Genomic DNA, 27,059 nt, shown 5'->3' on the forward strand with positions numbered 1-27,059 from the left:
TTGCAAGTGCAGTTCCAGAATAAAGTGAGTGAACGTCAACAACGAGCTTAAAGTCTCTTTTTTTAGTTTATGTTTTACTAATAAACCCATTGAAATTTTTAATAATCGCTGGAATTCTGTTTCTCATTCCTTCTTATTCTATTCTTATGAATTAAATGAATTAAATCTATATAATCCAAGAATTCTAATAATTACTTGTTAGGTATGATATTTTATTTGTTATTGTTGAAATTTATATTGAAATTTTACCTGATTTTGTGTTGGAACTATTTGCCATACAACAGGTTGTTCTGGCTTAGAACGCATACCGACTCCAAGTGCAACGAAATTTTGTCTGTCGCTCCATAGATTTTCACGGTAATTTGCACTTTCGTTTCTAAAGAAAATACAGTTATAATCTTCTATTATTTACTAAATTTTGTATTATTTACTATTTTCTATTAGTTACTAGTTTGATATATGATATATGATGACATTAAAGAGAATGATAAAAAACATAAATGGAAAATAATGGATACTAGCTTTATATTCGTATCATTTAGGAAATTACCTTGCAAGTTTTTCCTTTTCTGACCTCGTTGCTATAACCTGGCCTTTAGTACGTCCGATACTGGGTGAGATTGAGCCACTTCCGGCCACGATCCAATCGACATCAGGACCTACACGAATGTAATCAAGTTTTGCATATAACTTTCAATATTAATGTATTAAATGTTATACCTATATCGAAAGAATATTCAAAGGAATTTTACATTCTGTTCTTTTAAAATATCAAAATGTCTATATAAATTTTATTTCTGCAGTAACTTTTAATAAAAAGTTATGTCGTAAAAGTTCGAAAATTTTTCATTCAAATGTAATGTTAAATAATTATAATTTACCTGTAGCTATTTGAACGTTGGGTGAAATTTGCAAACCATACATGACAAGACCGTCAGCAGAGACTAAAGGCAAAGATTTTCGTGCCAGACGAGCTCTAATGGCAGACATCATCGCCTCCCCATCATGATGACCCTCTGATGCACGTTTCCCCGCTGCTAATACCTCCTGAATATAGGATTAATAATTCTATATTAACGTTTCCTTAATTATAATATATATAAAAGATATTTTTATATTACACCACTTAAGATACGTAAAAAAGGAACTAAATCGAATAACAATAGTTTTTGAATAATTCATGCGTCCCATCAAAGACAAATTAGTGCGCTATTTGGTGAGAATATTGAGAAATATCTCGAAAAAATTTAATTTGAAAATTCTTCAAATATTGTGCATTGTACATGCAGTATAAATAAAGTTTCTCTTATGAATAGTATAAAATACGTACCTCGGACTCATAGATTTGAGCCAATACAGCCAAAGTATCAAGCGCTGCCTGTCGTACCCTGCGTCGTCGATCTCTCACCATCTTAGCCACCTTATTAGCCACTGCATCCACTTTGAATTCTGTACTTGGAAACGTTACCAGCGAGAAAATTAACAACTGTAAGGTATTTTCCCTAGTCTGTAATGAATAAAAAAAAAAGTTTAATCTCTAATTAAATTTGATAGAAATTAATTAAATTTGTAAAACTGTATATAATGTTATTTAATTAGACAATCGATACAAAAAATTCTCACCTTGGCGTTTCTTGCATTCAAACACTGCGGCTGCAGAAACTGTTCTAGAAGAAGAGCAGGTCTGAGCCTAAGCATCGTGATCCTGGCCAATTGAGCCGCGCTTGGGCCACCGTGTCTCGCTAAACCCCATGCCAATTGTGGCAAGCGTTTTCTCAAAGCCTCATCACTTACTCCAGCTATGACTACCTAATAACAATAAATGATTAAAAACCTTTTCTCATAAAAAGAATCTTAGATGGAAGCATAAGAAATTGGAAAAAAATAAACCTCGATTCAACGGTTTTATTTCGTGACACATGTCTATAAAAAGTAGAATTTAGTGGCATATTATTAAAATGTTTAAGCACTGACGTGAAGAAAGCTTGGAGGTCCAGTTACTAGTATAGGTACAAGTTTGTAGTTTAATTTAAAGAAAACTTTATATTTCTGTGGAGTAGTTTCAAATTGATTAACGATATTTGCTCTCTGTTAGGTCATACTATATTATAGTAGAACAAATGTGAATTTTATAGTTAGTACAAGTATTGCATTGTGCTTTACCAATATTAGATTTACAAATGAAATATTAAATAATATAAAGTAACAGGTCTTGTAATGTAACCTGAAAATTTTTTCTTTTTTTTTTCTTATTTCGTGTGAATGTCATTTTGCACTCATAAAAAAGTAGATTTCATGAAGCAAAAATGATGTATTTTTATCAAATGGCAATGTGCCATTCAATGTTTACGTGACCAGAAGTAGCAAGCAATCTGTAGAATATTTTCTCGTGACCTAGGTGGTATTTTAAGTCCTGTAGACTGTAGACTTTAAAGAATGCTTGACAATGCAGAATTACACTAAAGTTCATGAGAAAAGTTTCAAACTGTAACTTCGTTATTATTTACTTTTTAGAAACATTGCTATTTTTAAGATATTCTAAATAAGAATAACAATATTTGTAATAATAAATAGTATAATGAAAATAAAATAAGAATGAGTTCTCAAATTTGTCAATACAAACTAAATAGAAGCATAGCATAGTATGAGCGATGTTAAATGAATCTACTGTCATCGAATCGCCCGTATTAGAGCACATAAGTAAGATGACGTTCTATATCAGACACAAGCAACTCGTGGCGGTACATTGCTATGATAAATCTACTTAGCCCGTGTATCATCCACACAATTATATTGACCAACATTTTTCTTGAAAAAGATGGTACAAATTAACAATTATTTTTGTACGATATTAATAAGAAATTACAATATATGTATGTATGTATATAAGAATGCATGCTGGTAAATATGGCTTTTGTGCATTCCAAAGCATTTTATAATATGATATCTTTATCGCCATGAGTTTGTAAATCATGAGGTGCAGAATGACACTTATTGTTTATGTATATAATAGAAAAAAAACATAATACAAAAAGAATTCAACCAGACATGAATATTATATACGCAAAAGTAAGAATTTTAACTAATAGAAATTTAGTTGATAATAATACTTCAAACACACGAGGGAAAATATTACTTTCAAAACTAAAACGTGGAATAAATATGTCAGTCACTTGTCTCACAGAAATGTACAAGTAACAGGACGAGGATGTATTGGTGAGCCACAGTACGTTAAATTAGAAAGTAATACATAGGAATGAGTAAAGCAGTTAGATTGATTTAAGGGGGCAAATTTGCGAGTTACCTTCGCCACGGCCAAGCCTGCAGCAGCTACACGACAGCTCCTTTCACAGCCCAGCACTGCATGCAAAAGAGATCCTAATCGCGGTTCTATCGCGATCAGAGCAGAAGACGTTCGCAAGGCGGACGCTACTCGTTCTAAACCTCTGACACGAGCACGCCAGTCGTCCTGTAATCGTTTTCTCATTTTATATAATTCCATTTAATCTTTTCTATTTCTTTAATTATTTCTTTATATTTAATGAATTCTCTGTTTACTATGAATTCTTGCAGGATTACCTTAATACGAAGAACACCACTTTAACAATGAATACAAGAAGGAAATGTAAGAACAAAGAATAGGGTTATATATAAATATTCTACTTCAGAAATAATCTAGAAGGCACTACTTCTTCTTTAATATTTATATATTAAACATTTCATATTTTTACATCTACATTTCTATTTATGATGCTATGTTTTAAATATAGTGGACATTTATATTTGACATTTACTAGTTGGAAATATTTTACCTATTGATTTGATTTATATATTTCTTAATTTATGACACTATAAGAATCTTTCTGTCATATATTATTTGATCGCCTTGTCTAACTTGATCTTCTAATAAGATAAAAAATTTGATATGTTTGATTATATGTGAAGAATGAATATACCATATATGGTCTATAGTCCCTTATTGACGACATAATTGACTTATTTTTTCCTGAAGAACTGCCCTCTTCTTTGTTATATCATCAATGACAAACTAACTTTTGTGTTGTCAGAACGCTCATATGGAAAATATCATCTATACGCAAATCCGTTGGTCAAGAATCAGCAGTCGTCGAGTGAACATTATCGATCGTTGCAGCAAGTCTGAATGCAATGCACTTGGAACATCTGCATTCACTTTTCGATTCGACTCTATTTACACGGAAATGATCAATATTATCGACTTTACATAATTCCATTGAACCTGTGGAAAATTGCGGAACTACGTAAAGTTTGACTACCGCATAAATTTACCCATTTGATTTTTATATCTTAATCCCTCTTTCTAAATTATTAAATTAATGATTGAAATTCCTGAATTTTTAATTCCATACTCTGTCTGAATTTTACTCTGTATAATTATGTTCTTTAAATATATTCTTCTTTCTCACACTTTTAAACACATCTTGAGTACGCGTACTTGGGTGTATCGAAACGAAGCATAACATCAATTGCATTTCACCGTAACGAATTTCAAGATTCCCCGTAAAATCCGATCCATCGTGGAACTCTGAAATTGCCACCTAGATTTGCATATACACAGAAATGAAACTTTCGACGCGAGGCGACGTGTTGCACGCAACAACGTCCCTGATTATTTTCTTGTTACTCACGAGTCTTGTTTCCCTTGGCGGCGCATAATATTGCGCGCAAGGAAATCTCTCTCGTTTTTCATCCGTAGAATATTCATATTAGCGCCGTCCAGACGCCTAAGGACTATTTCAATGGCGTCCAACCGGTAGAAAACGAAACAGCATGCATAATTCAGCCAGTGTTTCACTGTCACGAGGATGGGAACGTCGTCGAGAGGGGAATACTTGGTGGAAGTGCGATTAATCCAGCTAATCGTGTAGTATGCTACGATTCTTTATGGATGTTAGGGGTGGAGAAATTTTACGAGGAAAAAGGTGATAACGAGCAATAAAATCAACGTATTAGTTGACGTATTTACATGCTACTTATAAATCAGAATCCTGATTTGAAACGTAAAAAATACAACGTTTTGTTTTAGGTATTCACAGGATTAGGTTGATTATGGGGCTTTTGTAAATCAGTAGCCGACTGTTTTGAAATGACAATTTGTTGTGTTTATCTCTAAATACGTATCATTTTATATTAAATAAAAGTCGATCATGTATACATATAGAAAATGATTTCCTTTATACGAAAAAGTTATTGTTTAGAATCGAATTATATGAACTTATAACTGAGCTCCTATTATTCATCATTCGTTAATCCTTTGAATATGGGGACTGAGTCTTTGAGACGTACCATATGACAGGAATTCAGTCGCAACATACACCGAGGAAGGCGAAATTTTTTGTTAGGCGCGCATTTCTGAGAAAGTATATTGAAATAATTAAAACACTGAATTCCACTACATTAAACCGATGTCATTTATTCATTCGTATTCTCATTTATTCGAAGTCATTTGTTTCCATACAATCAGAATATGAATCATTCGTTGTTTTATGTTGCGTGTACTTTTCCTGACCTCTTTATTCTCCCAATTTTTCCTTTTTCAGGGTATAACAAGAAACAACTGTAAAATAAACGTATTTAAATAATATACGATTAACGGAATATGTAATTGTTGAATTAACATTCAGTTACATCTGGTTCAAGTGAAATTTGCTGGAACTTATAGTTGATAAAATTTTCCGACCTTCTATAGGTGCCTACAGTATGTCATAAGAGCAACTTTTTTAAGCGCCTTTAGACACTAACAGTAGTCAAAGGGCTAAAGTCGTACACGTGTGATACGCAACTGAAAGCCTGAGTCGAAATTATTGTTCAATCTCAGGACTTAAGTTATCAGAACGTCGGCTCCTATTATGTCGGAATTAATAAAAGCAGCTGGTTGTGATAGCTGGTAAACTCCATTATCGGAACTCGCCGGTTATCCGAACTGCCTTGTCCCCGACATGTTCGGATAAACGAAATTCCACTGTATCATTTTCCATTATATATTTCATTTTGTATTTACTATGCATTGTCCCGTTTCTTGACAGAGCGATTATTAAAAAGATGGTGATTGAAAACCGAATAAAAAAGTCAAAAGTTAGATAAATAATTAATTCGTGTGTGAAAAGGAATCTCGCTACTTTGCACTGAGTATTAGATATGTGACGTATGAAATCGATATTAAACGATTCTATCTGCTTTTCTACTTCTTATTACACGGTATGTAAGTGCGCGACATTCATGGAAAGGCATAGAGCGACCTTGAACTTCCACTGAATGAAAGAAAGGTACTTTCACGGTCACGAGGAGCGCAACATTTTTTCACGATATCGATAATCGCGTAAAGCTATATTACTTTCTCTTTTGAAAGTGTATCAGTTTTAAATCACTGGATTAACAGATTATTGCACAAAACATACATGTATTACTTAAGATATGAGTAATTAATAATATCGTATTATCGTAAAATTACAAAATTAAATATTCTTAGCTTTCGTATAACATTTTTGAATAAAACTTAAAAGACATCAGCCCATAATAAAGAATAAATCAAAGATTACTTATACATATGTTACCTTTAGTTTGCAAGTTATGTCTATTTTCAACGTGAAATGTTACTTAGACATTAAACTATTTCTTTTTTCTTATCATCAAAAATACAAAAATCTTCAAATAGTGAAAATATAAGAATGTAAAAGACGATTTAAAAAGAAAATTCACAACTTTTGGTTCCTTTTAATCAAGTAATTTTCATAATTAACTCTGTTCTAGTAAAATTCCGTAAAAGATTTAAACGTTACACGATCTAATTTCAGTACGAGAATATATTTTTTTATCTACTCATCGATCTGACCATCGAAATACCTGAACCAAATTAGTATGCAACGGAGTCTCTTTCGTGCTGAAATGCCTTCAACTTAACTCCAGGAACGGCTTTACTTGATAGCACCAGATATCTTTAATCTAGATTATAGTGTAAATAAATGTTTATCAACGTAACCATACATTTTTCTTTATTTACAAACGTTTAAGCAACCTGTATTGTGATAACAAGAATTTTTTCATGACTCTAGATCTTGAACATACTCATGTTACTGTTACGACAATCTTTTGCTGTACGTTTAAATAAAACACGTAGGAAAATATTTAATTAGCTTGGAGAATTCGAATGTAAAATTTAAAATTTCGACGTAAAGATACTTGGCACGGGTTTAGAGAGTTGCTAGATCCATCAGTGTCAGAACACAACACGAAACCGGTCAGTCAGCGTCTTGCCAGAAGGAAGAACGAATATTTACTTCATTCTTCTCTTAAATATTCTTTCCGTCTGTGAAATGACACGCAATTTTTACATAATATTTTTAGAAATCTTTTAATCAATCTTTAAAAATAATCTTTGATCATCTTTGTGACAGTGTACAAAAAGCGTTTAGTGTTTAATAATTTTTTTATCATATAACAATAAGTGAAATAATCTTTAAAGTTTAATAATAATTCTTAGAACGAATAAACTTCACCATGTTTAGAAATCATAAAAGAATCACTATCCAAATTTTGAAATATGTTATTGGCTGTGGCTTGATCTTTTGCATCATAAAATCGTTACTCGTGGGAGATGAAAATAAAGAAATACCAAAGTTCAATGATCTGGAGAAATTACTGGTAGGTGAATAAATTTAATAATTATAGACAAGTTTGCCAAAACGAAATAAAAATGGAAAGAAAAGAGTTTACTACGTGTCTATAATACGTATCAACTTCAAAATTGGTCATTTTAGATTACAACAGATGTGGAGAATTCAAAGCGGTTGTTGACCGTGAGAAACACGTGTCAAAAATATAATCTAGGGATGTACAAAAATCCTGATAAGCCTTCTGCATTTAAACATCCACCAGCACCGCAGTATAGTGTTTTTTACATTCTCAGGTTTGTAAATACAGTGAATTATTTCGAAAATATTAATTTTAATTTAACATATTACTTACTAAAATATTAAACAATACTTAGAAATACCATTTTCTAACTGCCACTTATTTATCTAAGACATTATATTGAATAATGCTTAAAAGTCTTAATTTTTCAATTACTTCATTTAATAGCAGTAATACATATTCCACGAAATTAAAAAATAAACATCACGATCAATTCAAATGAGTAATGAAGGGGAATGTTTCACGCGTTGAAGATAGTAGTGTTTAAATAGAATCGGTCGTTGTGATTATTCTAACAATAACCGATTCAATTAGCAGCACTATCTACATTATTTGCCACGCAGATCACGCGATCTTTCATACTGTCCAATTTACAAAGCCGGCAGTACAACGTGGATTTACAATTTATGTCTCCTAATGAACGTGAGGGAGGAGGAGTTAAACAGTGGAAAGGAGCAGATATCGACCATCGCCAGAAAGGCGATACCGGAACTCGAGTTTCCAGAAGCGGACGAGGTATACTTCCATCTGTCATCGAAACCCTACTCACGCAATTTTACTAATTACACGTTTAATATGCGTACGGTATATCTATAATTCCCAATTATATAACTAACGAAATTAAACAGATACAAGATGTAATTATTAAGGTATAAATAGATACAAGATGTAATTATTAAGGTATAAATAGATACAAGACGTAATTATTTATTTATTACAATCGCGTCTCGCTAGCTGACCATGGATAAGAACTTTGTAAATTATCAAGAGAGATACACCTTAGTAAATTCTTTATATCTTGCTTTTCTATTAAGTTCCAGTGAAATATACCAGATATGCCTCTTCATATTTTGCTCAAACTTCGTATAATGAATAACTTTCTTAACGAAACAGAATTAAAAATTCGAACTCCGCAACAATATTAATTCCAGAAACTTAGTCTTCCCGCTCGCTCTCTCAGAGCCCAGTGATTTAAATTGCGATTAACAGTGTAAAAAGAGACTAAACCCGTGAAACTTACGCAGGCGCTAAGAGCGACGAAGAAACTACTGGTAGTAAGGCACCCATTTGAAAGATTGCTGAGCGCGTATCGCGATAAGCTGGAAAACTCTGTGGCTGGAAGGGAACACGGGACACTTCACTTTTATCGGAAGTACGGCAGCAAGATTGTTGAAAAGTACCGTGGTAAGTCACGACAAGTTATCGACCGTGATGTACGTTATTCGTTGCTCGAGCACTGGGTTAATGGCGAGGCTTGTCACTCTCGTTTTTTAAGAGACGAATTTCATGCCGCCTGGAGAAGATCTGGTAATCAGACGAAACGGTGAACCTCCACCAGCGGGAATCGAGCCAACTTTCCGCGAATTTGTGCAATACTTAATTCACACTGATTTGGCAAATTATGGAGATGATCATTGGATGCCGTATTATTTGTACTGCACGCCTTGTACAATTGATTACGACATTATTGCGAAGGTAGATCAATTGCATGATGTTATTATTAGATTACAGAAATGTTCAAATATGTCAGAATGTCGTAAAGTATAACGTTTTATAGGTAGAAACATTATGGCAGGATCAGATTTATACGATCCATAAGTTGCATCTTGAAGATGTGATTAAACCAAGATGGCGACATAGTGGTGGTTATCAGAATGCATCGAAAATATATTTTGGTCAGTTGAACAGAGAACTGGTACAAAAGTTTTATGAAAAATTTAAGCTGGATTTCGAGCTTTTCGATTATTCGCCAGACGACTATTACCAATACGCAACAGCTTCTTAAAATTCTATAATAAATTTTTCTATAGAAACGAGATCTTTCGATCGATGGTTTCTACCCTTGATCCATCCATTTTCCATCCTGTTATCATTAATTAAAACTTAGCTATTATTTCTCATAACCAAATGATTCCGAAAAATATTTCTTCGAGAAATTTCATTAACGTTATAAAATTTATATAACTGCCTTTTCATACTTTTCAAACTTAAACAGTAAATAGTAGTAGTAATGAATTTTAATGAAGGGAATAAATTTTTTAATGAAAAAGATTCGAAATAACTTTGACTCAACGCTGCTTCCAGTTAACAAATAATCTGATTAGTAGGTTATACCTAAAGTAAGCGTCATACCACAGGATTTTCCTGTTATAACAATGAATCGTTACAGAGCGTGTCAGTTTTCTGTTCCTTAGCTGTTAATTCGTCGAAAAGGGGAACCATCGACTTTAGGACAGATCTTTCTGATACATTACACCGAAGTAGGTCAATCGATTTCCACGGCAAAAGTTCGTCGCGTGGTGTAACGTGATTTAAACGCCATCAATTAGAATCGCTTATGCGTGTATCGACTCTTTGTTTCTTTGTCCAATTTTTCCCTCGTCTCTTTTTTCCCGAATTTCCGAATAGCTTTCGCGTGCAACTGTGCATATACTTGATGCATCTATCGATAAAAAATTCAGAACGGGCCCATAGGCCATTAACGTAGGCCATTGATTAACTTAAAAGTCACGTAAATGAGCAACTAACGTCGAGTGCTTATGTTACGAGTGCCGTTCCTGTTGAGCATCGATTCTTCTAGGCTCTTGAAAAATATCCATTCTTATTATCCTTCCTACACGATAAATCGTGGAATAATTTCCATTATAAAAATTTTATGATTTTAATCATGAGCGAAATTTTATTCCTATAAACTATATTTTAGAAATCAGCGTCTTTCTTTACAGAAACAGAGGAAATTCGCACATTCATTGTTTTGATATGTACTTACGTACAAGAGAATTGACTAGATTCGAGGGAATTCAGCTATAATTTCGCGCGTGCATACGTATCTAGTATACAGAAAAATAGAAACCTGATTCGTGATGGAAATAATTAGTTCCATTACAGTTAAGTATCTAGGTAAGTGGAGGAACGAGAATTCGTGATGTAAATAATTAAAATTATTAGGTTTAAGTAGTATGTCCACAAATGCTTGATAAAAGTTAATAGTATAAATAAAAGTGAAATTATTTCTCTAAATTTCTACTAGATCTAATGCTCTAAATTAATTATAAAATTATATTTAATCACTACACCATACAGAATAAATAATTCAAGATATGTATACACATGCACGAATAAAATCCTTTATTGCAAAACTTACTTTATTATGCAGATCCTCTAACACTTCCTGGTCAACTAGTCCAAGTTCCTCCCAGCTTGGCTCTCCTGCTATAGATTCCATCTCGTCAACCCCATAAATAGTATTGCCACTTTTCTCAATCACACTTGCACCCCCTTTATCGCGATCACTCCTCGACGTTCGTTCACAATCAACATTTCTCAACGACTCACGATCACCATTATCGTTCCTCGAACTACTCGTTATGCAACCTCTTAACTTCGCAAAATCTTTCTGCACAGTTTCATTCTCGTTCACCTTAATTTGATCTTGATTTATTCTCGAATAATTCTGTTCCATTTCGTTATTCTTCACCACAGAACCAAAGAAAGAATCAACTTCCTGGTAATTTTTTAAAGATTTACTTTCCTCTTCTGTATTCTTCTTCTGAACATTTTCGGATATTTTATTTTCTAAATTACTTTTCCTATTAACATCTAATTTCTTATTTTGGGCTCCAAAATCGTCAGATTCTAATTTCAAGGTTTTAGAAATTACGGGCTCCATTGTCGACGAAACATCTTGCTTTTCATTTTTCCATAAAATCTCATCCTCGGAACTTTCAGAATTATTATTCTTTACATTTGAATCCAAAATGACATTTTGAGCATTCTGGACCAACCTAATCTCTTCCTTCTTGACTTCTTTCACCTTCCCACCCGTTTCAATAATCTTCATGCACTTAACGTCTCCATTCTGGTCCATATTATGTTTACCATCTTTATCCTCCGATCTACTCACGGTTTTCTTCTTCTTCAACTGCTCAAGAGCCTTAGCTCCGCTAAGCAATGGACTGTTAGTCCTAGTAAGAATACTCTTCTTAGGACTCAGATCCGCATTATACGTATACATTTCTCTTTTGGGACTACTAGAAACGGATCTAGACGCTCTTCTAGGCTTGCAAGACTCTCTATGAGGACTACAGGGCTGAGAAGAAGGTCTAGGTCTAGTGATAGGCATTTTGGTAACTGGAGAAACCGGAAGTGGAATCTTAGTTTTAGGAGTAGATTCCAGAGACTCTGTATCATCACTATCTGGAGTTCTTAGTTTAACAATTTCGCCCCCAAAATGAACTCTTCTGGGCGTTTTTCTTTTATTAGGATCTTCCTTCCCTTCAGCTTCGTCTTTTACATCAATTCCACCTTCTTCTCCATCCTGCTCCTGTTCACTGTCATCTTTTTCTTCAAGAATAGTCATAGTGATGGCTGTTTCCTCGTTAAACTTAATCTCTGTTTCTAATACGATCCTAGCAGCAGACATAGTCGTATTATTGACTTCGTCCTCCTCTTCAGCAATACCGGAAGTGTCACTGTCGCTCTCCCATTTACCTTCCAAGTTTTTATTCTCCACTTTCTCCACGTTCTTAACACCTGTATCTTTCTTAGGACTTTTCTTAGCAGATTTTACATTGTAGATCTTGGACAAGATTTCAATATTTCTTTTCAGCTTGTTGTCGTAGTCCTCCAAGTAACTCTCGAATTCTGCTATGCCAACTGCGTCCCGGATCTTCATTAACGATTTTAATACAGCTTCCTGATGCGGTACCTGAGCTAAACGCGAGGCTAGAGCTATCGTCGCGTCCTTCACGAGTCGAGGATCGGGCAATGGGCTGTTGGTCGATGGAAATAGCAACGAAGGCACGCTTAAGATCACACCGGTCGTCACGTTAGTCTGGAAGGAGTCCCGTACCTCCGAACGGTTCAGCCCATCCTGAAGAATCTGCAAGAAAATGGTCGATGCAACTGCATTTAGACATCGATCCACGATAATACAAAGATAGTGGGGAGATTACAAGGTCATGGATTGCTTGCGCATCACGGACATGTCCGGCATGTTTGTCGAAAATTTTGAAAGCTGGGATCGGTAAAGATGATTGATGTAGAAAGGGAAAAGAGAATGGAATTAAATTTAATATTAGTATATAGCATCCACATACTGATTATGAACTAAATAAAGATCGTATCCGCATTGGAGCTTGTGAATAGCTTGCAAACAAAATACAACAAATTTTTTGCGAACATATTTTCTTTACTTCAACGTAATACATTAATGTGCTGCCTCTTGAGCGAGTATTGTACGCTGTTCTGTATTTGTGCTACTAATATACATGGGTCCCTTCTAATGAGCATGACAACACAATATGAACGCAGCTTAATGTTTTTGAGTTGTTTACGATAATCTAATAAAGAAAATATAAACGTTCGTAAAATTTCAAAATAGACAGAAATGAGTATTAGAATTGGAAATTGGAAAATATTCGTACGTTTTTAATAGTGTTATCCCTGTCGTGACTATGAATGAGAAAAACTCGGAAGGCGTCCAAGACGCCTTTACGAACGGCGGGAGCAGAATGACCCAAATTATTGACCAGCTCGGGTACCACTGGTTGCATGACCTTGTCCACGATGTCAGCATTCAAAGTCGGTAACACGTCTATAAGCACACGAAGAGCGTGCTGGCGCACCTCCCATTCTGGATCACGCAGTCTCTCGGATATCTCCAGGAACGTGGAATGGGTATCCACTTCGCTTGGAAATTTTCGGGTGCGTACCTGTACAAGAATACATATAAAAGACGTTCAGTTCAAAACATATTAATTCTATAATTCTTGCTATGTAATTAGTAATATAACTTTTAATTTCTTCTAGAACAATGTAAGAAATTCTAGACCCTCTTATATTCATAAAAACAAAACATTTCCATTTGAAAACTACATGGAAAAAAGTTGACAAGTACAATTTTGTTGATTTTTTAAATCTCTTTAAATCGAAAGATGTCAGCCTTCTATATATAAACGAATCTATGAAATTTATAATGTAGAATATATATATATAATACTACGACAGTTTTTGATAAAATTAAATTTTAAATTGCTTATCATGCTTTCCCCTATGGTTTCCATTTGTAAACTAATTCTTTTCCAATTTTCTCTGCAGAAAATATCTTTATTCATTCGTTAATTCTATTTCGTCATCACCAATCTCTGTTGCTCATCAGTAATCCATCAAATACAGAAGTCATTAATCAGATAGCACGACTATACAAACCACATGTTCCCAAAGAGGAGTCAGTTGTATTGGTTGGCCGTTCGGTGAGGTCAATGTCATCTTTCGAGAGTGTCGTTGACGGTGAGCTCGAAGAGTTGGGCTCTCAGGTGTCGAATAAAGATCGAGGGGAGAGGATCGTGCCGGAAGTGGCGAGGAATCCTTCTGGGGCTGCAGAGGCCCCGAATTCGTCGATCCTGTCATAGATAAAGTAAACTCCAGGCACTTGGACATACCACCGTTACGTCTCGTCTGAAGGAAACCATGGGTCCTTCATCGTCTTCCACGAGGATTGTTTTTCTGATTCTGGATCGTTCATCGAGTCACGCAAGCGACAGGCCTGATTGACAGATTCGTTAGATATTTACTGTGGGCCAAGTAACGCTGTAACGCTAGTACACCTGTGATGTTCGATATATTCAATGACCTATATGCATAGTGAAATGTTACAACATGATATTCTAAAATTTATTTATCACTTTCTAAATTATTTTTAAATAGCATTTTTAAATCAAGTGAAAATCATAATGATAGATGTGAATTAATATTTATCCAGTAATATTATTAATTTATATTAATGATCCATTCCGGTCCAAAATATATAATTCTTGTTTGTAATATAATTTTGTTGAATATTACAATTTTCTGTATACCACGACAATGGAAGCAGTGGAATTGCACATATGTAAGTGAATTATACAACTATAGCAGATGTGTACCACTGAAAACTATGATTTCCCTTATCGAGATGCGTATACAATATATCCACTTACATCGTTGACAATAGCTAACAAAAATGTTTTTACTAAGTATACTTGGACCTACAAGAACTTTGAATTAGTTAAAAGTATGTAGCACGGAATTGTATACTAATATGTATATGTAAGTACATGTGCGCACGTAGTGGCTAAGCACAAATTATCCACATCTAACATAGACTATGTTAACTCGTCCTTACTTTCAATCTCTAGTATACTGTATACATGTTCTAATAAATAATATTCTTCAGATTATAAAAAGTTTGAGAAAATAAATTGTAATTTGATATTTTTTATCTATCATTTTATCTATCATTTCTTCATTATTTTATTATTTATCATTGTCTCATTTTTTATAGTTTTCAAATAATTCATCCAGGCTTATTACGAATATTCATTTAACACAAATTAATATTTTAACAATTTTAACGGTAGATTTTGATTTCCATAATAGAAACTAAAGGATATTTCCTTCACTTCCGGCAGCAATTCTTATATACGGATGTATAAAATGATTGACATTGGTAAAGCTTTAACCGGTTAACCGCTAATACATCCCATTTCCGATTTCAGTTGCAGAATCAATCACCGTAGTCACGAAATCAGTTTTATTATTAATCGATACTCCTTTAATGTGCATTAAAACTCTTGTCTTTTCTTTAATAAGAAAATCAATAATTCATTACGGGATATATCAAACTTTTCTTATTAAAAATTGATTAATTTAACAATGATAATAAAATACAATTAATTTTAAATATTATTTTAATGTTACATGGAATAAATCTGAAGGAATTACTTTCGAATTTAATTTTTTGTCAAATTTACGATAATGATCTTCTTTAAACAATATTATACGGAATTACAATAAAATTACAATTTTACAATATAAATCTATAATAATTTTATAATTTCACGAATAATTCCGCTTTCTATATTTCGAATATTTCCGCAGTATTTATGAACCATAGAAACGTGACGTTCCTAGTTGTTAAAAATCAGCCGTGTGATTTTCGTTTCGTAACAGTATGCCAACGAGCCACGTTATCCCAGCCCCTGTGGCAAATATTTTTTAAAAAAGAAATAAAGGGACGAAGTCGCAAAGTTTATCATCGGATCTCGCGACACGAACACCGCATAAAACTAGTACACACGAAAGCGATTGCATAATCCAAAGAAAACGTGCGTGCGTCTCGAGGAGTCGCGAAAGAAGAAAGGGGCCGTCCACTTGCAGCAATAAAGGATACATACATACATACTTTTCCAGCGCACTTAACCTCGCGTCAACCGTGATTTTTTCCTTATATATTTATTTTTCTTCTTTCTCAAGTGCACGTTTGCTGAATTAACCTGCGTCATCAGATTACAGTTGAAATTTTTGACTCAAAAATTTTGACAAATGCACTGTTCTAGTGGATTAAATCATGTTTATTATATTAGTATATTTACTAGCTGTTTATATTAACTGGAATGGATAAATATACAAGTAGCATGAATAGGTATTGCTTGTTATTGCATCATTTAATGAAAGAAATGGCATACTGGCAAATATTAATTGTTAAATAATCATTCAATAAATTGATTTAAAAATACACAACATTTTGATGAAAGGACGAAAAGTTTGGAATCATAGATTAAATACATTACTTAATCCATTTGCAAAACAATACGTCGTTGGTAAAGTAGATTTTATATAGAAATAATAATTTTTAGCACTGTTTTAAAGAAATATGAACAAACTTATTACACAACCTAATACATATATAAGAATCTTCGTGTAATGTCATTAACCTCTTGGATATTAGAATGTTGATTTTTAGTATCAGACCAATTTATGTCAGGTATGCACCTCTTCCTGAATAGTTCAATTAATATAAGGTAATTTATGTTGTTGAAGTATTTGTTTATAGAAAAAAATAAAATATTTTATTGTTGACTTGGCGCGATTTTCCAATCGCACCAATCACGTATCACTAAATTGTCACGTGCCCGAGATCGTAATATGTAAGTTGATTTATATAAACAGTATCGCGCATGAAAATACAGTCTTTAACCCCTCATTTACTCATATTTTATTTAACAAAACATCATTCATAACGCTTTTAGAATATCATTTTAACAATTTTCTCCAATCCATAAATAATATCAGACTTTTTCTATATGAACCACCATAATTAAATAATTCAAAAATCCTTGAAAAACAATTATAGAAACTATTTTTTCTACACACTATCTCTATTTTAGACGGAGATAGATAATATATTTTAAAAACAGATATTTACAATTTATAATCATTAAATTATAAATAACGATATTACAAAAATTATATTAATATGATCTTACTTACCTTTTACTTTTCTCTTCGTGTATAAGTGAGACAAGAACTTTTTTAACTATAGTAACATATTTCATACTTTTTTAACTGTAATGCTATAATTTATTATATTATGTTTGAAGTTTTTTGTACTGTTTCGAATGCACATTTCATTACAAACGGCGCGACAATCGAAAAAATCCAATACGGACTTCACGTGACGGCAGCCAACATGTGACTACCGCTACTCTATTCCGAAAGTAAGGTGATTTGCAGGTAATATCGACCATCCACTCCCCACTTCTCGAAAAATGGTCTTCTGTAGATGTATACAATAGGTGGAATTGCAAGAATAGCTAATCTTAGAAAAAGTAATTTACATTAGTCGATATTGACTCTGTTGTATCCTTTCGATTATTTTATTAATCTAATCCTGTTTTTATCTTTTTAATGGTTAATGAATTTCTCAAATTCAAGGTGCTTCTGAAAAAATCGTTATTAATATGTATAATTTGCCATCTTCACTGCATGATAAAAATTTTCTTAAAAGCTCAATAATCTTCTGTTTCTTAAAATAAAATTAAGTTTGAGATACAAAACTTCGAGTATCACAGCAGGGTTAATAATGCACAATAAAACTTGTCGATGTTTGATTCCATTCAAATTTCCCGCCAAATAGAATTTCGATAAATCGAAGAATTCTTGGTTTGAAATTGTACATAATGCGTACACAAAAATATGTATTGCTTAATAAATTTTATTACTCAAGTACTTTCTATTATAAACAGCTTTTAATAAATTACTTTATCACTATTATTATATATATGTATGAAATATGTAATGCTTTCGAAAAAAGAAACTATTACTGTATTCTTTTAAATACGGTATAAAATTCCAAATATAATTTTGTCATTGTTCTTTTTTACAAATAATATATAATAATAATACTTTTATAATAATCTATATATTATTTCCTAATAATACAGTTACTCACTATGTACATAATAACACAATTTTTTAAGTTCCACAATTAAGATTCAACCACTTAATTAAACCACACAATTACACATGGAATATTAAGAATCGTAATATTTTATAAAATTAGAATTAACTATTCATAAATACATGTATAAGATATAAATATTTAACACAAAAGAAGGAAATATAATTCATATCTCTATAACAAATCATTTTCCTTTAATACCTATTAACATAAAAGTTCTTCAAATTAGTTACATTTATAAATCTATGCATACATAAAGCTATACAATAAAGCATAATGGGACAGACACGTGAGTAACAGGTTTACATCAGGAAAAATCCATGTACAGAATATAATTAAGGAAGGTTTTTAATTGATGTCTACTAAACTATGTTATCAGCCTTTGTTCGTTCTTTGGTCCAGGTATTTTGTACTGGATTTTGCGAATACAATATAACTGCATAACTTACCATAGCGATTGAAAGTACGGTATTTAAATGGATTGGAATACTAAATATCAGCCAACACAAAACCGCTGTGAATATCAATTCTAACGCACTAGCGAAAGTTTTTAAGATAGAGTTCAAGTTTTTCAAGAAAAAACTTGTGATAATTCCTATTGCTGTATTATTCAGCATTATTATTATTATTTTTGGTTGCATAAGTATACCAAGATCAGCATTGTTCAACATATTAGAGGCATTATTTGCTGACATAAAAAATAGTATAAAAACTATAAGATTACAAAAGATACTATCAATATACATAAACACATTTTGTACAAAAATATTGATGTTTGCCCCTTGCTCTTTAAGTAAATATTCGTTGTAAACTCCAGCTAGGCAGGAGCAAATTGTCTGAAAAAGTTTAAAGATTACAACTTATTAAAATTTTCTGGATCAGAGAATATTTTTTCTTAATGATTCTATACATACCTGTATAAATACTAAAATGATGTTACTACTCAAATTAATTTTAGCATTAAATATATTGACGCTAAAGTCCAATTCTATATGTTTCACCATACATCCAATAGTCAGTAATACTAGCGAAAACCATTGTTTCAATGATAATTTCTTGTTAAAAACAACCTAAAAAAGCTATATTTTAGAAAATATTTTTTTCCACTCCAATGTAAGTTATAACAAAAGTTTCTGATATGTACCTGGAAAATAATTCCAGTCATGACAACACGGAATTGCAACAACACATAGTAAGTTGTTGGATCAAATATGGCCAAATTAATAAATGCCAGATTATTGTATAAACAATACAAAAATGATGGTATCATGTACAGCAATAGCACTAGAATAAGAGTATTTAAATTTACTTTACTTTCTTATATTATATTAATTTCACAAATTAAATGAATACTTAAAGAACATCTAGATTTTAGTCTACTTATTTAAATCAATAATCATATTATGAAATATTTAGTTTTCAAAAAGTGTATAAAACTGGAATCAATAATTTATCTTATCTTGTGTTCTATTTATATAATACCTCAACATGATAATTTTTAGTCCTTAATTACATCTACCAAAGTAAGTCAAAGATTTGCTATAAATAGTTTATCAATTTTAAGAAATAAGTATAAATTTTATCTGCATAACTAAATTATTTTAATGTATTGAATTCTCCAAAATAATATACAATATTTACCTTTCTTATTTTCCGTTACTTCTTGGCACAAACTTCCAAAGCTATTGCTGAAGATAAAATAATAAGTTTTGTACTTATATAGAAATTTCAAAGAATAGTATTTAATTTATTTACTTACTCTTTGCAGTAAAATATTATAGAAGTAAATAACTTTAATATTTCTGTCATCAATACTACCATAATAATATTATATTCATAGTGACCATCTCTTTGAGACCAAGTTACAATAATACCTAAGATAATAATAATTTTAGAAATATTTTAATTAAAAAAATACAATGTATATTTTTACAAAACAGCAACGGGGAAAATTTACAAAATATTACATAGAAATTGTTACGAAATTTCCTGAAATTTACAAAGTAACCTGTACCATATGCTACTAAACATTATATACTACAAAACATTTAAATCATATCTAAAACTGATAAAATAATGCACACGATATTCATAAATAACTATATAGTTTAATGCTAATTTCTTTTTGTATTGTCATTACTGAGTAGTTTCTGTTTGACAAATATTAACAAATAAAATCATGTAACAAGTAAAATCATGTGGCAAGAATATAAACAAACAGAGAAACATAACCACATTCATGTACCTTGGTTCACAAACAGAGCCATGTATGAAATAAAAATGACAGGACTCCATCTTCCTGGGAATAATTCACCCCAATTGATGGTTCCCATCATAAACTCTATTATAAGATATTATTACGTTAAAAACATTTGTAAAGTATATATATATTGCTAACTGCTTCGTTGCCGGGACGTCTGTTAACAACTGATAACAAGAATCACGATTTACGATACACTTTTATCGCATCAAACATACATCAAATTGTACAAACATACATCAAATTGTACAAACATATATAAAATTGTTCATTTGAAGTTATATAAAGAGATAATATCTGTTATCTGATAAAAATGTCCTTTTTCCAAAATATGCTTCAGTATTGTTTCATTATTCTCCAACTTTTGCCTTATTTGTTAATTGAATATTAACGTGTACTCCTACGCAAAAGATTATCGTAGGAAGTAAGAAGAAAGTTATTATATTTTTTAACTTTATTAATTCTTATTTAATTAAATCTTATTTTTATAATAAAATTTATGACAGTAATATATTTTATATTTTATATTATTCGGAAAATTTTGCAAGGTTAAATGAACGATTAATGATGATAAAACAAATTGAGATATTTGAAATATAATGAAAATCATTTTTTATAATACATAAAGATAATCATAAGTACATATTTTATTTTTACAATCTTTTGAAAACATCTATTGTTTAAACTCATTCTTGATGCGTTACATAAAATTTATTTACATACATAGAATGGAAAATTTGCATTTAAGAAGTGCTTTACAATATACTATAATTTATTAAACTTCTATAATTTTTTACGTAACAACTATCCCGCCATTCATGCTTTTCATTCGTCGTGGAAGCACATAAATAGAAAAAGTTTTTTTTATACATAGAATTCATTATTGTGTATCAAGAAATATGTTACAGATACTATTGTTAAAAATATTAACAATGCTGACATATTATCTACAAGATCAAAAATTTCAATAGTTTTATTAAGTATACATTAAATTATGCTTTTTATAATTTTTAAACATAGAATAGACGCTAATGTACATCATAAATAATCTCTGTAATCTACAATGGTGGAATTAGAACCATACTGAAACGTGTGTTCGTAATTTACACAAAAATGAACGTATGTCGCGAACAATATTGTCCCGGATTACAGAAAGACAGCGCAACAGTGTGCACGAAAACCCATTATGAGGATGATTTCTATTGATATATTATTATCAGTATAATCTTAACAATAAATTCGGAAAAAATCGTATTAGATACTTAATATTTTAAATACAAATTCCAGAGAAAAAGACAGAAAAATCTCGCTATGAAAGATTTTTGTATGATATATGTTCGAAAGATCGTAAATCGAAAACTTTAAAAATTCTTCGAAATATAATCAGGCAGTGTAATAAGTATGCCTGTAAAAGTGATACAACTGTTTACTTTTCAATATATTTTGTACCTTCTGTAAATATTTTATAAAGACATTTAGTGCAAGACTATATGCTATAAAATGCAAATATTATAACCATTCTGTTAATGTTTCTCGAATCGTATTACATTAGGACCAATTATCAGTTCATTATAACATACAGATACTATGTAGTAATATATGTATGCATGAAATGCCATATTAGCTTGTGATTCGAAGTTTTTAGTGTCCTGTAAGGAAAAGAAATAAATTATTCGCATTTCTATAAACATTGGTATCACATTACGAATCATATTTATGTAAAGGAATCAATGACATTTTAATTCATGGCACGTTACACTCCATCGTAGATAATCACATCAATGATTTGCAGAGTCCATTACCTCTCCTATTCATTTTTATAGTAAGGCCACTGTTTAGCCATATGTAAAGTAAATACTAAATCAAATATTATTAACATTGATATGATATTATTACAAAAAGCAATAGGAAAAATGCAGTTTTATGAAAGCAAAATATTTTTGAGAACATTAAGAAAATGCGTGAAGAAAAATGGTAAGCGTAAATATAACTGATAAAAGTAATGACTTAGTAGAAACCACCAAAATCTTAGAATCCAAGTACAAATCGTGTTAGCCATTTTATCGATGGTACATTATATTAGGTTCATATACGAAACATTCGATTTATCGTTAAAATCTTTCACATACTATTTTCTTTAATTATACTAATATTACACGTTGTATTTGTAGTACCATTTAATTAAGAAAATTCTAGCCGATCGAACAAATAAAAAATTTCATTTCGGATATTCATTCGATAAAATTTGTTTAAAAACGAATAAAATTTCATCACTCGCGTACCAGCGCGTACTCAATATCAATCTGATGTTTTCAATTGTTTTAAAATCTGTTGCGTGATCAATTTAGTAGCCTCACTCGCATTAGGAATAAGAAATTTATCCATATCTGAAATAACCGTATCGTTATATTGCGTTGTACCGTATTTAAATGTAATCAAATCCGAGTGTCTCTTTCTAGATGTTATTTTTACGACACTCGTCAACGGACGTTTTACAATTACATGTGCTGCACCTTTCCTTTCTTGTATTTCTCGAAGTACTACAAGGTGAGTATCAGTAACCAAAAGTATACTGAAAAAAAAATGTTTTTTTTAATGTTAAGTAACAAAATAAATTAACACTTTGATTTAAATATTCACCTATCACAAAGATCTCCATTGACTTTCACTTCTTGACATTTAAAGGAATGTAACAATTTTGGATCCTTCAGCCACTGTTGGATAGATACAACTTCAATAGGTTCTTCACTTTCGTTATTTGTCATTGTCATATCTGCGGCATATAATAATTATAGAATATTAATAAAATAAATAAATAAAGATGTATTTGCAATTTATTATAAAACTGCATTATCCCATCAACGCTACAACACTGATATAAAGCATAACTCTCGTATGATTTTCGATTAACACTGACTGCTTCTCAATAATCTCGATTATATCACAACTCTTATAAATCTCACATATCATCTCTCCACGTGCATTCTACAAATCGCTCTTCATTCACAATTGATACTTTAACATAAATATTCGCTCAAACCATGAGTTTCGTATAAAATAACTTGAGATAGTAATCAATCAAGCATGCAATTTAAGGAATATCTGAATTCAAATAAGAACGTACCCAATTCTTGATCATCGTCTATACTAAATACAGGGCCTGTCTTTTTTTGTCGCTTAACAAAATCCAAGTCTTTGCCGTTCCTATTTTCTATGTTATTATGAACACTTGCTGACGGATTGACGATATAATCGAATAATTTTCCCTTCACTTTCTTAATTTTTCCAAAGAAATCGGAATTATTACTTTTAACTTTGACAGGACTTGTTTCATTCGAATTTGTCTCCGAAATATTAGCACTGCATACTAAACAGTGCTGTGAATTATGATCAACAAGACTAGAAACGACTTCATCACCAAAGTATTCATGTATGGCTGCAATGAAATGCTCTTGCAAAATAATTATTTTGAATGAAATATTTTAAATGAATATAATATAATAACTACCTTGATATCCTGATGTGACCATACTAACATATTGCGTGTGTTTCTGTAAAAAAGATGCAACTACCATATGCGTGTAACGATCTTCCTCTTGTCTACCACTCCCTAAAAAGCAAAGATGTTCACCACCAGCTTGCGATCCAACCGCTAATGCTTGGCGTTGTGCTTGCAACAATCCTTGTACTGCTGTGGCAAAAGCAGCAGGTTCTTGAAGCATCTAAAATGAAATTTATAAATTTAAAAAGAACTTCTATATATAAAAAAGACAAAAAAACATACCAAATTACAATCTAGATGAAATGCAGTTGGTAAATGTCCTGCATTGTATTGTTCAGCAGGTCTACAGTCTACTAAAAAGAACTTGACCGATTCAACCGAGGTATTAGGTATGGACGGACTCTCGATAGAATTTTCAACTAATTCTTGGGCTGATACGGGTAAACAAAGCGCATGAGATATACATTTTTCATCGAAACCATCGTCAAATATAATAGGATATAAATCTTGTTTAAAAGATGATGGTGTCTTCATTGCATAATACTGTGCCAAAGAGCAAAAGTCTGTCACATCTTCTGCTTCCAATGCACAGGGCATAGCAGCAATCGCGTCTATTATAGTTTGTTTATCATTATCTTTCATACTTAAGATTTGCTCCCTATAAAAAGTAGTATAGTAAATTTCATAGTAATTTCATTTTGGGGGGAAGTGTTTTGTAATTCTCCTACCTAGCATTTATTACCATGATAAGTGAAAGGAATAACATAAAAAATGGATCAGCTTGCATGAAATATAGATCCCACATTGTACAAACAGCTGGCAATGAACATACACCAGCAAATAGTGTAGTTACCCATCCTTTTGTATATTGATCAGGAGATACTCTTTTCGTATCCAAGAAAGAACATAATTCTGGTTCATGATAGAGTAGTAATAGCCTTAATACAGAACTGTATGTTTCACCTCTGTAAGCATAAAATAATATTACTCATAAGAAAGATAAGGAAAGAATAATGGTGGAAGAAAGGATAATTAATTGTAAAATATTATACCTAGGTATATAAAAGTCTATTATTGCTTCAAATAAATTATATGTTGCACTTCGTGGAAGTTTTAAAGCTATTAAGGGGCCCAACAGCTCTATCCAGCCATTTCCTCTCTTATATTGTTTCCCACTATTCTTACAATAAAATGTTAAAATAGACTCTAAATCAGAAACAACAGAAACTTTGTCTTCATCATCGTTTCCTAGTTTTGCTACAACAAAAATATATAATCTATAAAATCTATAACAAGACAGATGTATATAAATAAATCATATAATGTGCATGCAAATAACTTACCAACCAATTGCTGACAATCATCACGTATAATATTCTGTTCTGGTAAATCAAAAACTTCATTAAATTGACTTAATTGATTACCCCGATCGATAACATCTAAACATGCTTGCCATACATCATGTCTTAAATTTGCAGGAACAGCTTGTCCCTTACAAATTGCGTATATGTCGGATGCTGATGGTGCTTGTGTATCAAGTAAAGCTGCTTCTAGCTCCAATACCCTAAATGTTTATCTCATATTTATATCCATTTATTATAATAAACAAAATTTGTTCAACTTCGTGTTATTATTCTTTAGTATCGATAAAGTGTACGGTACATAATACAAATATTACAATATATGACAAATGTTTACATATTTTTTCACAAGGTAGTTAATAAACATTTGCAAACATATGAACAAGCTTAAAGAAAGACATAAATACTTAAGTATCCACCATACTTCTTTTTTAGCCAGGAAGGATTAAGAAAAAATTTATTTAACAGAATGATATGTAAAATTTGCATATAATCATACGTAGACTTATTTATTTTTGGTATGCTAGTATTGCTTTTCGATATACGAAGAAAGTAAGAAGATAAAATTACCGCAAGACGTCAATCGATATTAAGTCGCAAAAAAATAAGTTGGAAAATTTCATTGATGGAACGAACGACTAAAATTCATGTTTATTGAAACAAAGAATTCCTTCTCGTTTGAAAAATATAAAGAAATTTGAAAATTAGCTCACCAGGTGTTTTCATCTTCTTGTAGTGCCATTTTGGTAAACGTCACACTTGTATCGTAGTGTGCAAAATCGTGAATTCGATATAAATTACAATTTTCTACAGGAGAATAAACTTTTTCTATCAGTTAGCATTCTTCGTCGAGTTTTACAATTTTCATCACATTTCTTGTGGTTTACGTTCTGTTTAAAATTCAACGATCTATAGATAGCACAGACGAAAGTTCGCTCTTGTTGACAAATCGTTGCCATCTTTTAGATAAAATTTTTATATGTGTAACAAAACGCGCGAATATTTAATCATCCTGTTTTACATATATTAGAATGAATTTATTTTCATAATAATACATTTATTTATATATAATAATGAATTTAATAATAAATTATACAATATGGATATATTTATCTATAACATAGATTTATTTGTAACAAGTAAAATTCCATTTTTAATTAATAATCAATATTGTATAAAATAAACATTATTCCTTTTAATTTTTAATAAAAAATAAAAAAATGTTGTTTTAGAAGCTTATATCATTGATTTAATCTAATCTATTGCGGTCGTATTACGAAATGTTTGTATAGTAATAGTATACCAAGGAAAATGATAATCCATTTTTATACGATATATACATTGACTCGGGAAGTATTTAAACATTTACCGTAGAAACCATATATATATAATGGATGCGTTATATAAAACATTTTGAAATTTCATTATCGCTGTAATGAGATCCAACTATCATAATTATACTGTATATTCTATGTATACATTTTAAAATCGGTTTCAAATTTTATTAATATATTCATAATAATAGTCAGGTTTCATTATTACTGTTTATAATGTTAATGAAATTTTTTAATGTTTCGTATAACACATATATATATTATATAATATATAATATATATAGTTTATAAAAGGTTTCTACAATTGTTTGAATACCTTCATGAGCCACTGAAAACAGAACAATAATCGTTTTCAACTATAATCCAATGG

General features: G+C 31.2%; 4 protein-coding genes across 8 annotated transcripts in view; 1 reads left to right on the plus strand and 3 right to left on the minus strand.

Moving 5' to 3' along the window:
* Positions 1-17,462, minus strand: part of LOC100741806 — a 28,424-nt gene extending 10,962 nt beyond the window's left edge. Inside the window, exons 1-10 of one of the 3 annotated variants that reach the window (XM_012385816.3) lie at positions 17,263-17,462; positions 14,161-14,497; positions 13,377-13,664; positions 11,096-12,832; positions 3,305-3,469; positions 1,624-1,809; positions 1,331-1,507; positions 882-1,047; positions 551-659; positions 250-376 (exon numbers count right to left, since the gene is read on the minus strand). In XM_012385816.3, the coding sequence (XP_012241239.1) occupies positions 250-376; positions 551-659; positions 882-1,047; positions 1,331-1,507; positions 1,624-1,809; positions 3,305-3,469; positions 11,096-12,832; positions 13,377-13,664; positions 14,161-14,391 (3,186 nt within the window). In that variant the 5' untranslated portion in view covers positions 14,392-14,497; positions 17,263-17,462. Of the gene's footprint in view, positions 1-249; positions 377-550; positions 660-881; positions 1,048-1,330; positions 1,508-1,623; positions 1,810-3,304; positions 3,470-11,095; positions 12,833-13,376; positions 13,665-14,160; positions 14,661-17,262 lie in introns of those variants that run through there. The other 2 variants (XM_033320713.1, XM_024367438.2) reach the window with 2 other exon arrangements.
* On the plus strand, positions 7,295-9,760 carry LOC100741926 (carbohydrate sulfotransferase 11-like). Its single transcript, XM_003484852.3, has 6 exons — positions 7,295-7,680; positions 7,797-7,945; positions 8,295-8,466; positions 8,976-9,135; positions 9,227-9,426; positions 9,509-9,760. The coding sequence occupies exons 1-6, from the start codon at positions 7,537-7,539 to the stop codon at positions 9,734-9,736; spliced, it is 1,053 nt and encodes a 350-aa protein (XP_003484900.1). The 5' UTR covers positions 7,295-7,536; the 3' UTR covers positions 9,737-9,760.
* An 889-nt stretch (positions 17,463-18,351) lies between the features above and the next one.
* LOC100742044 (UDP-galactose transporter senju) lies at positions 18,352-20,701 on the minus strand. Of its 3 annotated transcripts, none has more exons than XM_012385190.3 (6): positions 20,478-20,701; positions 19,992-20,106; positions 19,874-19,920; positions 19,377-19,516; positions 19,147-19,302; positions 18,352-19,068 (listed from the first exon to the last, which is right to left on the minus strand). In XM_012385190.3, the coding sequence occupies exons 1-6, from the start codon at positions 20,566-20,568 to the stop codon at positions 18,595-18,597; spliced, it is 1,023 nt and encodes a 340-aa protein (XP_012240613.1). In that variant the 5' UTR covers positions 20,569-20,701; the 3' UTR covers positions 18,352-18,594. The 3 variants fall into 3 exon arrangements, with proteins under 3 accessions (XP_012240613.1, XP_033176751.1, XP_012240616.1); XM_033320860.1 differs by having other exon boundaries at positions 20,247-20,700; XM_012385193.3 differs by having other exon boundaries at positions 20,190-20,700.
* Positions 20,702-21,243: 542 nt separating this feature from the next.
* LOC100742166 (TBC1 domain family member 23) lies at positions 21,244-26,342 on the minus strand. The gene is made up of 9 exons (XM_012385444.3): positions 26,069-26,342; positions 25,338-25,558; positions 25,047-25,251; positions 24,723-24,959; positions 24,277-24,652; positions 24,001-24,214; positions 23,617-23,928; positions 23,133-23,265; positions 21,244-23,064 (listed from the first exon to the last, which is right to left on the minus strand). Exons 1-9 carry the CDS (start codon positions 26,095-26,097, stop codon positions 22,791-22,793), a joined length of 2,001 nt encoding a protein of 666 aa, XP_012240867.1. The 5' UTR covers positions 26,098-26,342; the 3' UTR covers positions 21,244-22,790.
* Positions 26,343-27,059: the final 717 nt, after the last annotated feature.

The sequence above is a fragment of the Bombus impatiens genome, unplaced genomic scaffold, assembly GCF_000188095.3.
Source record: "Bombus impatiens unplaced genomic scaffold, BIMP_2.2 scf_0023, whole genome shotgun sequence".
NCBI lineage: Eukaryota > Metazoa > Arthropoda > Insecta > Hymenoptera > Apidae > Bombus > Bombus impatiens.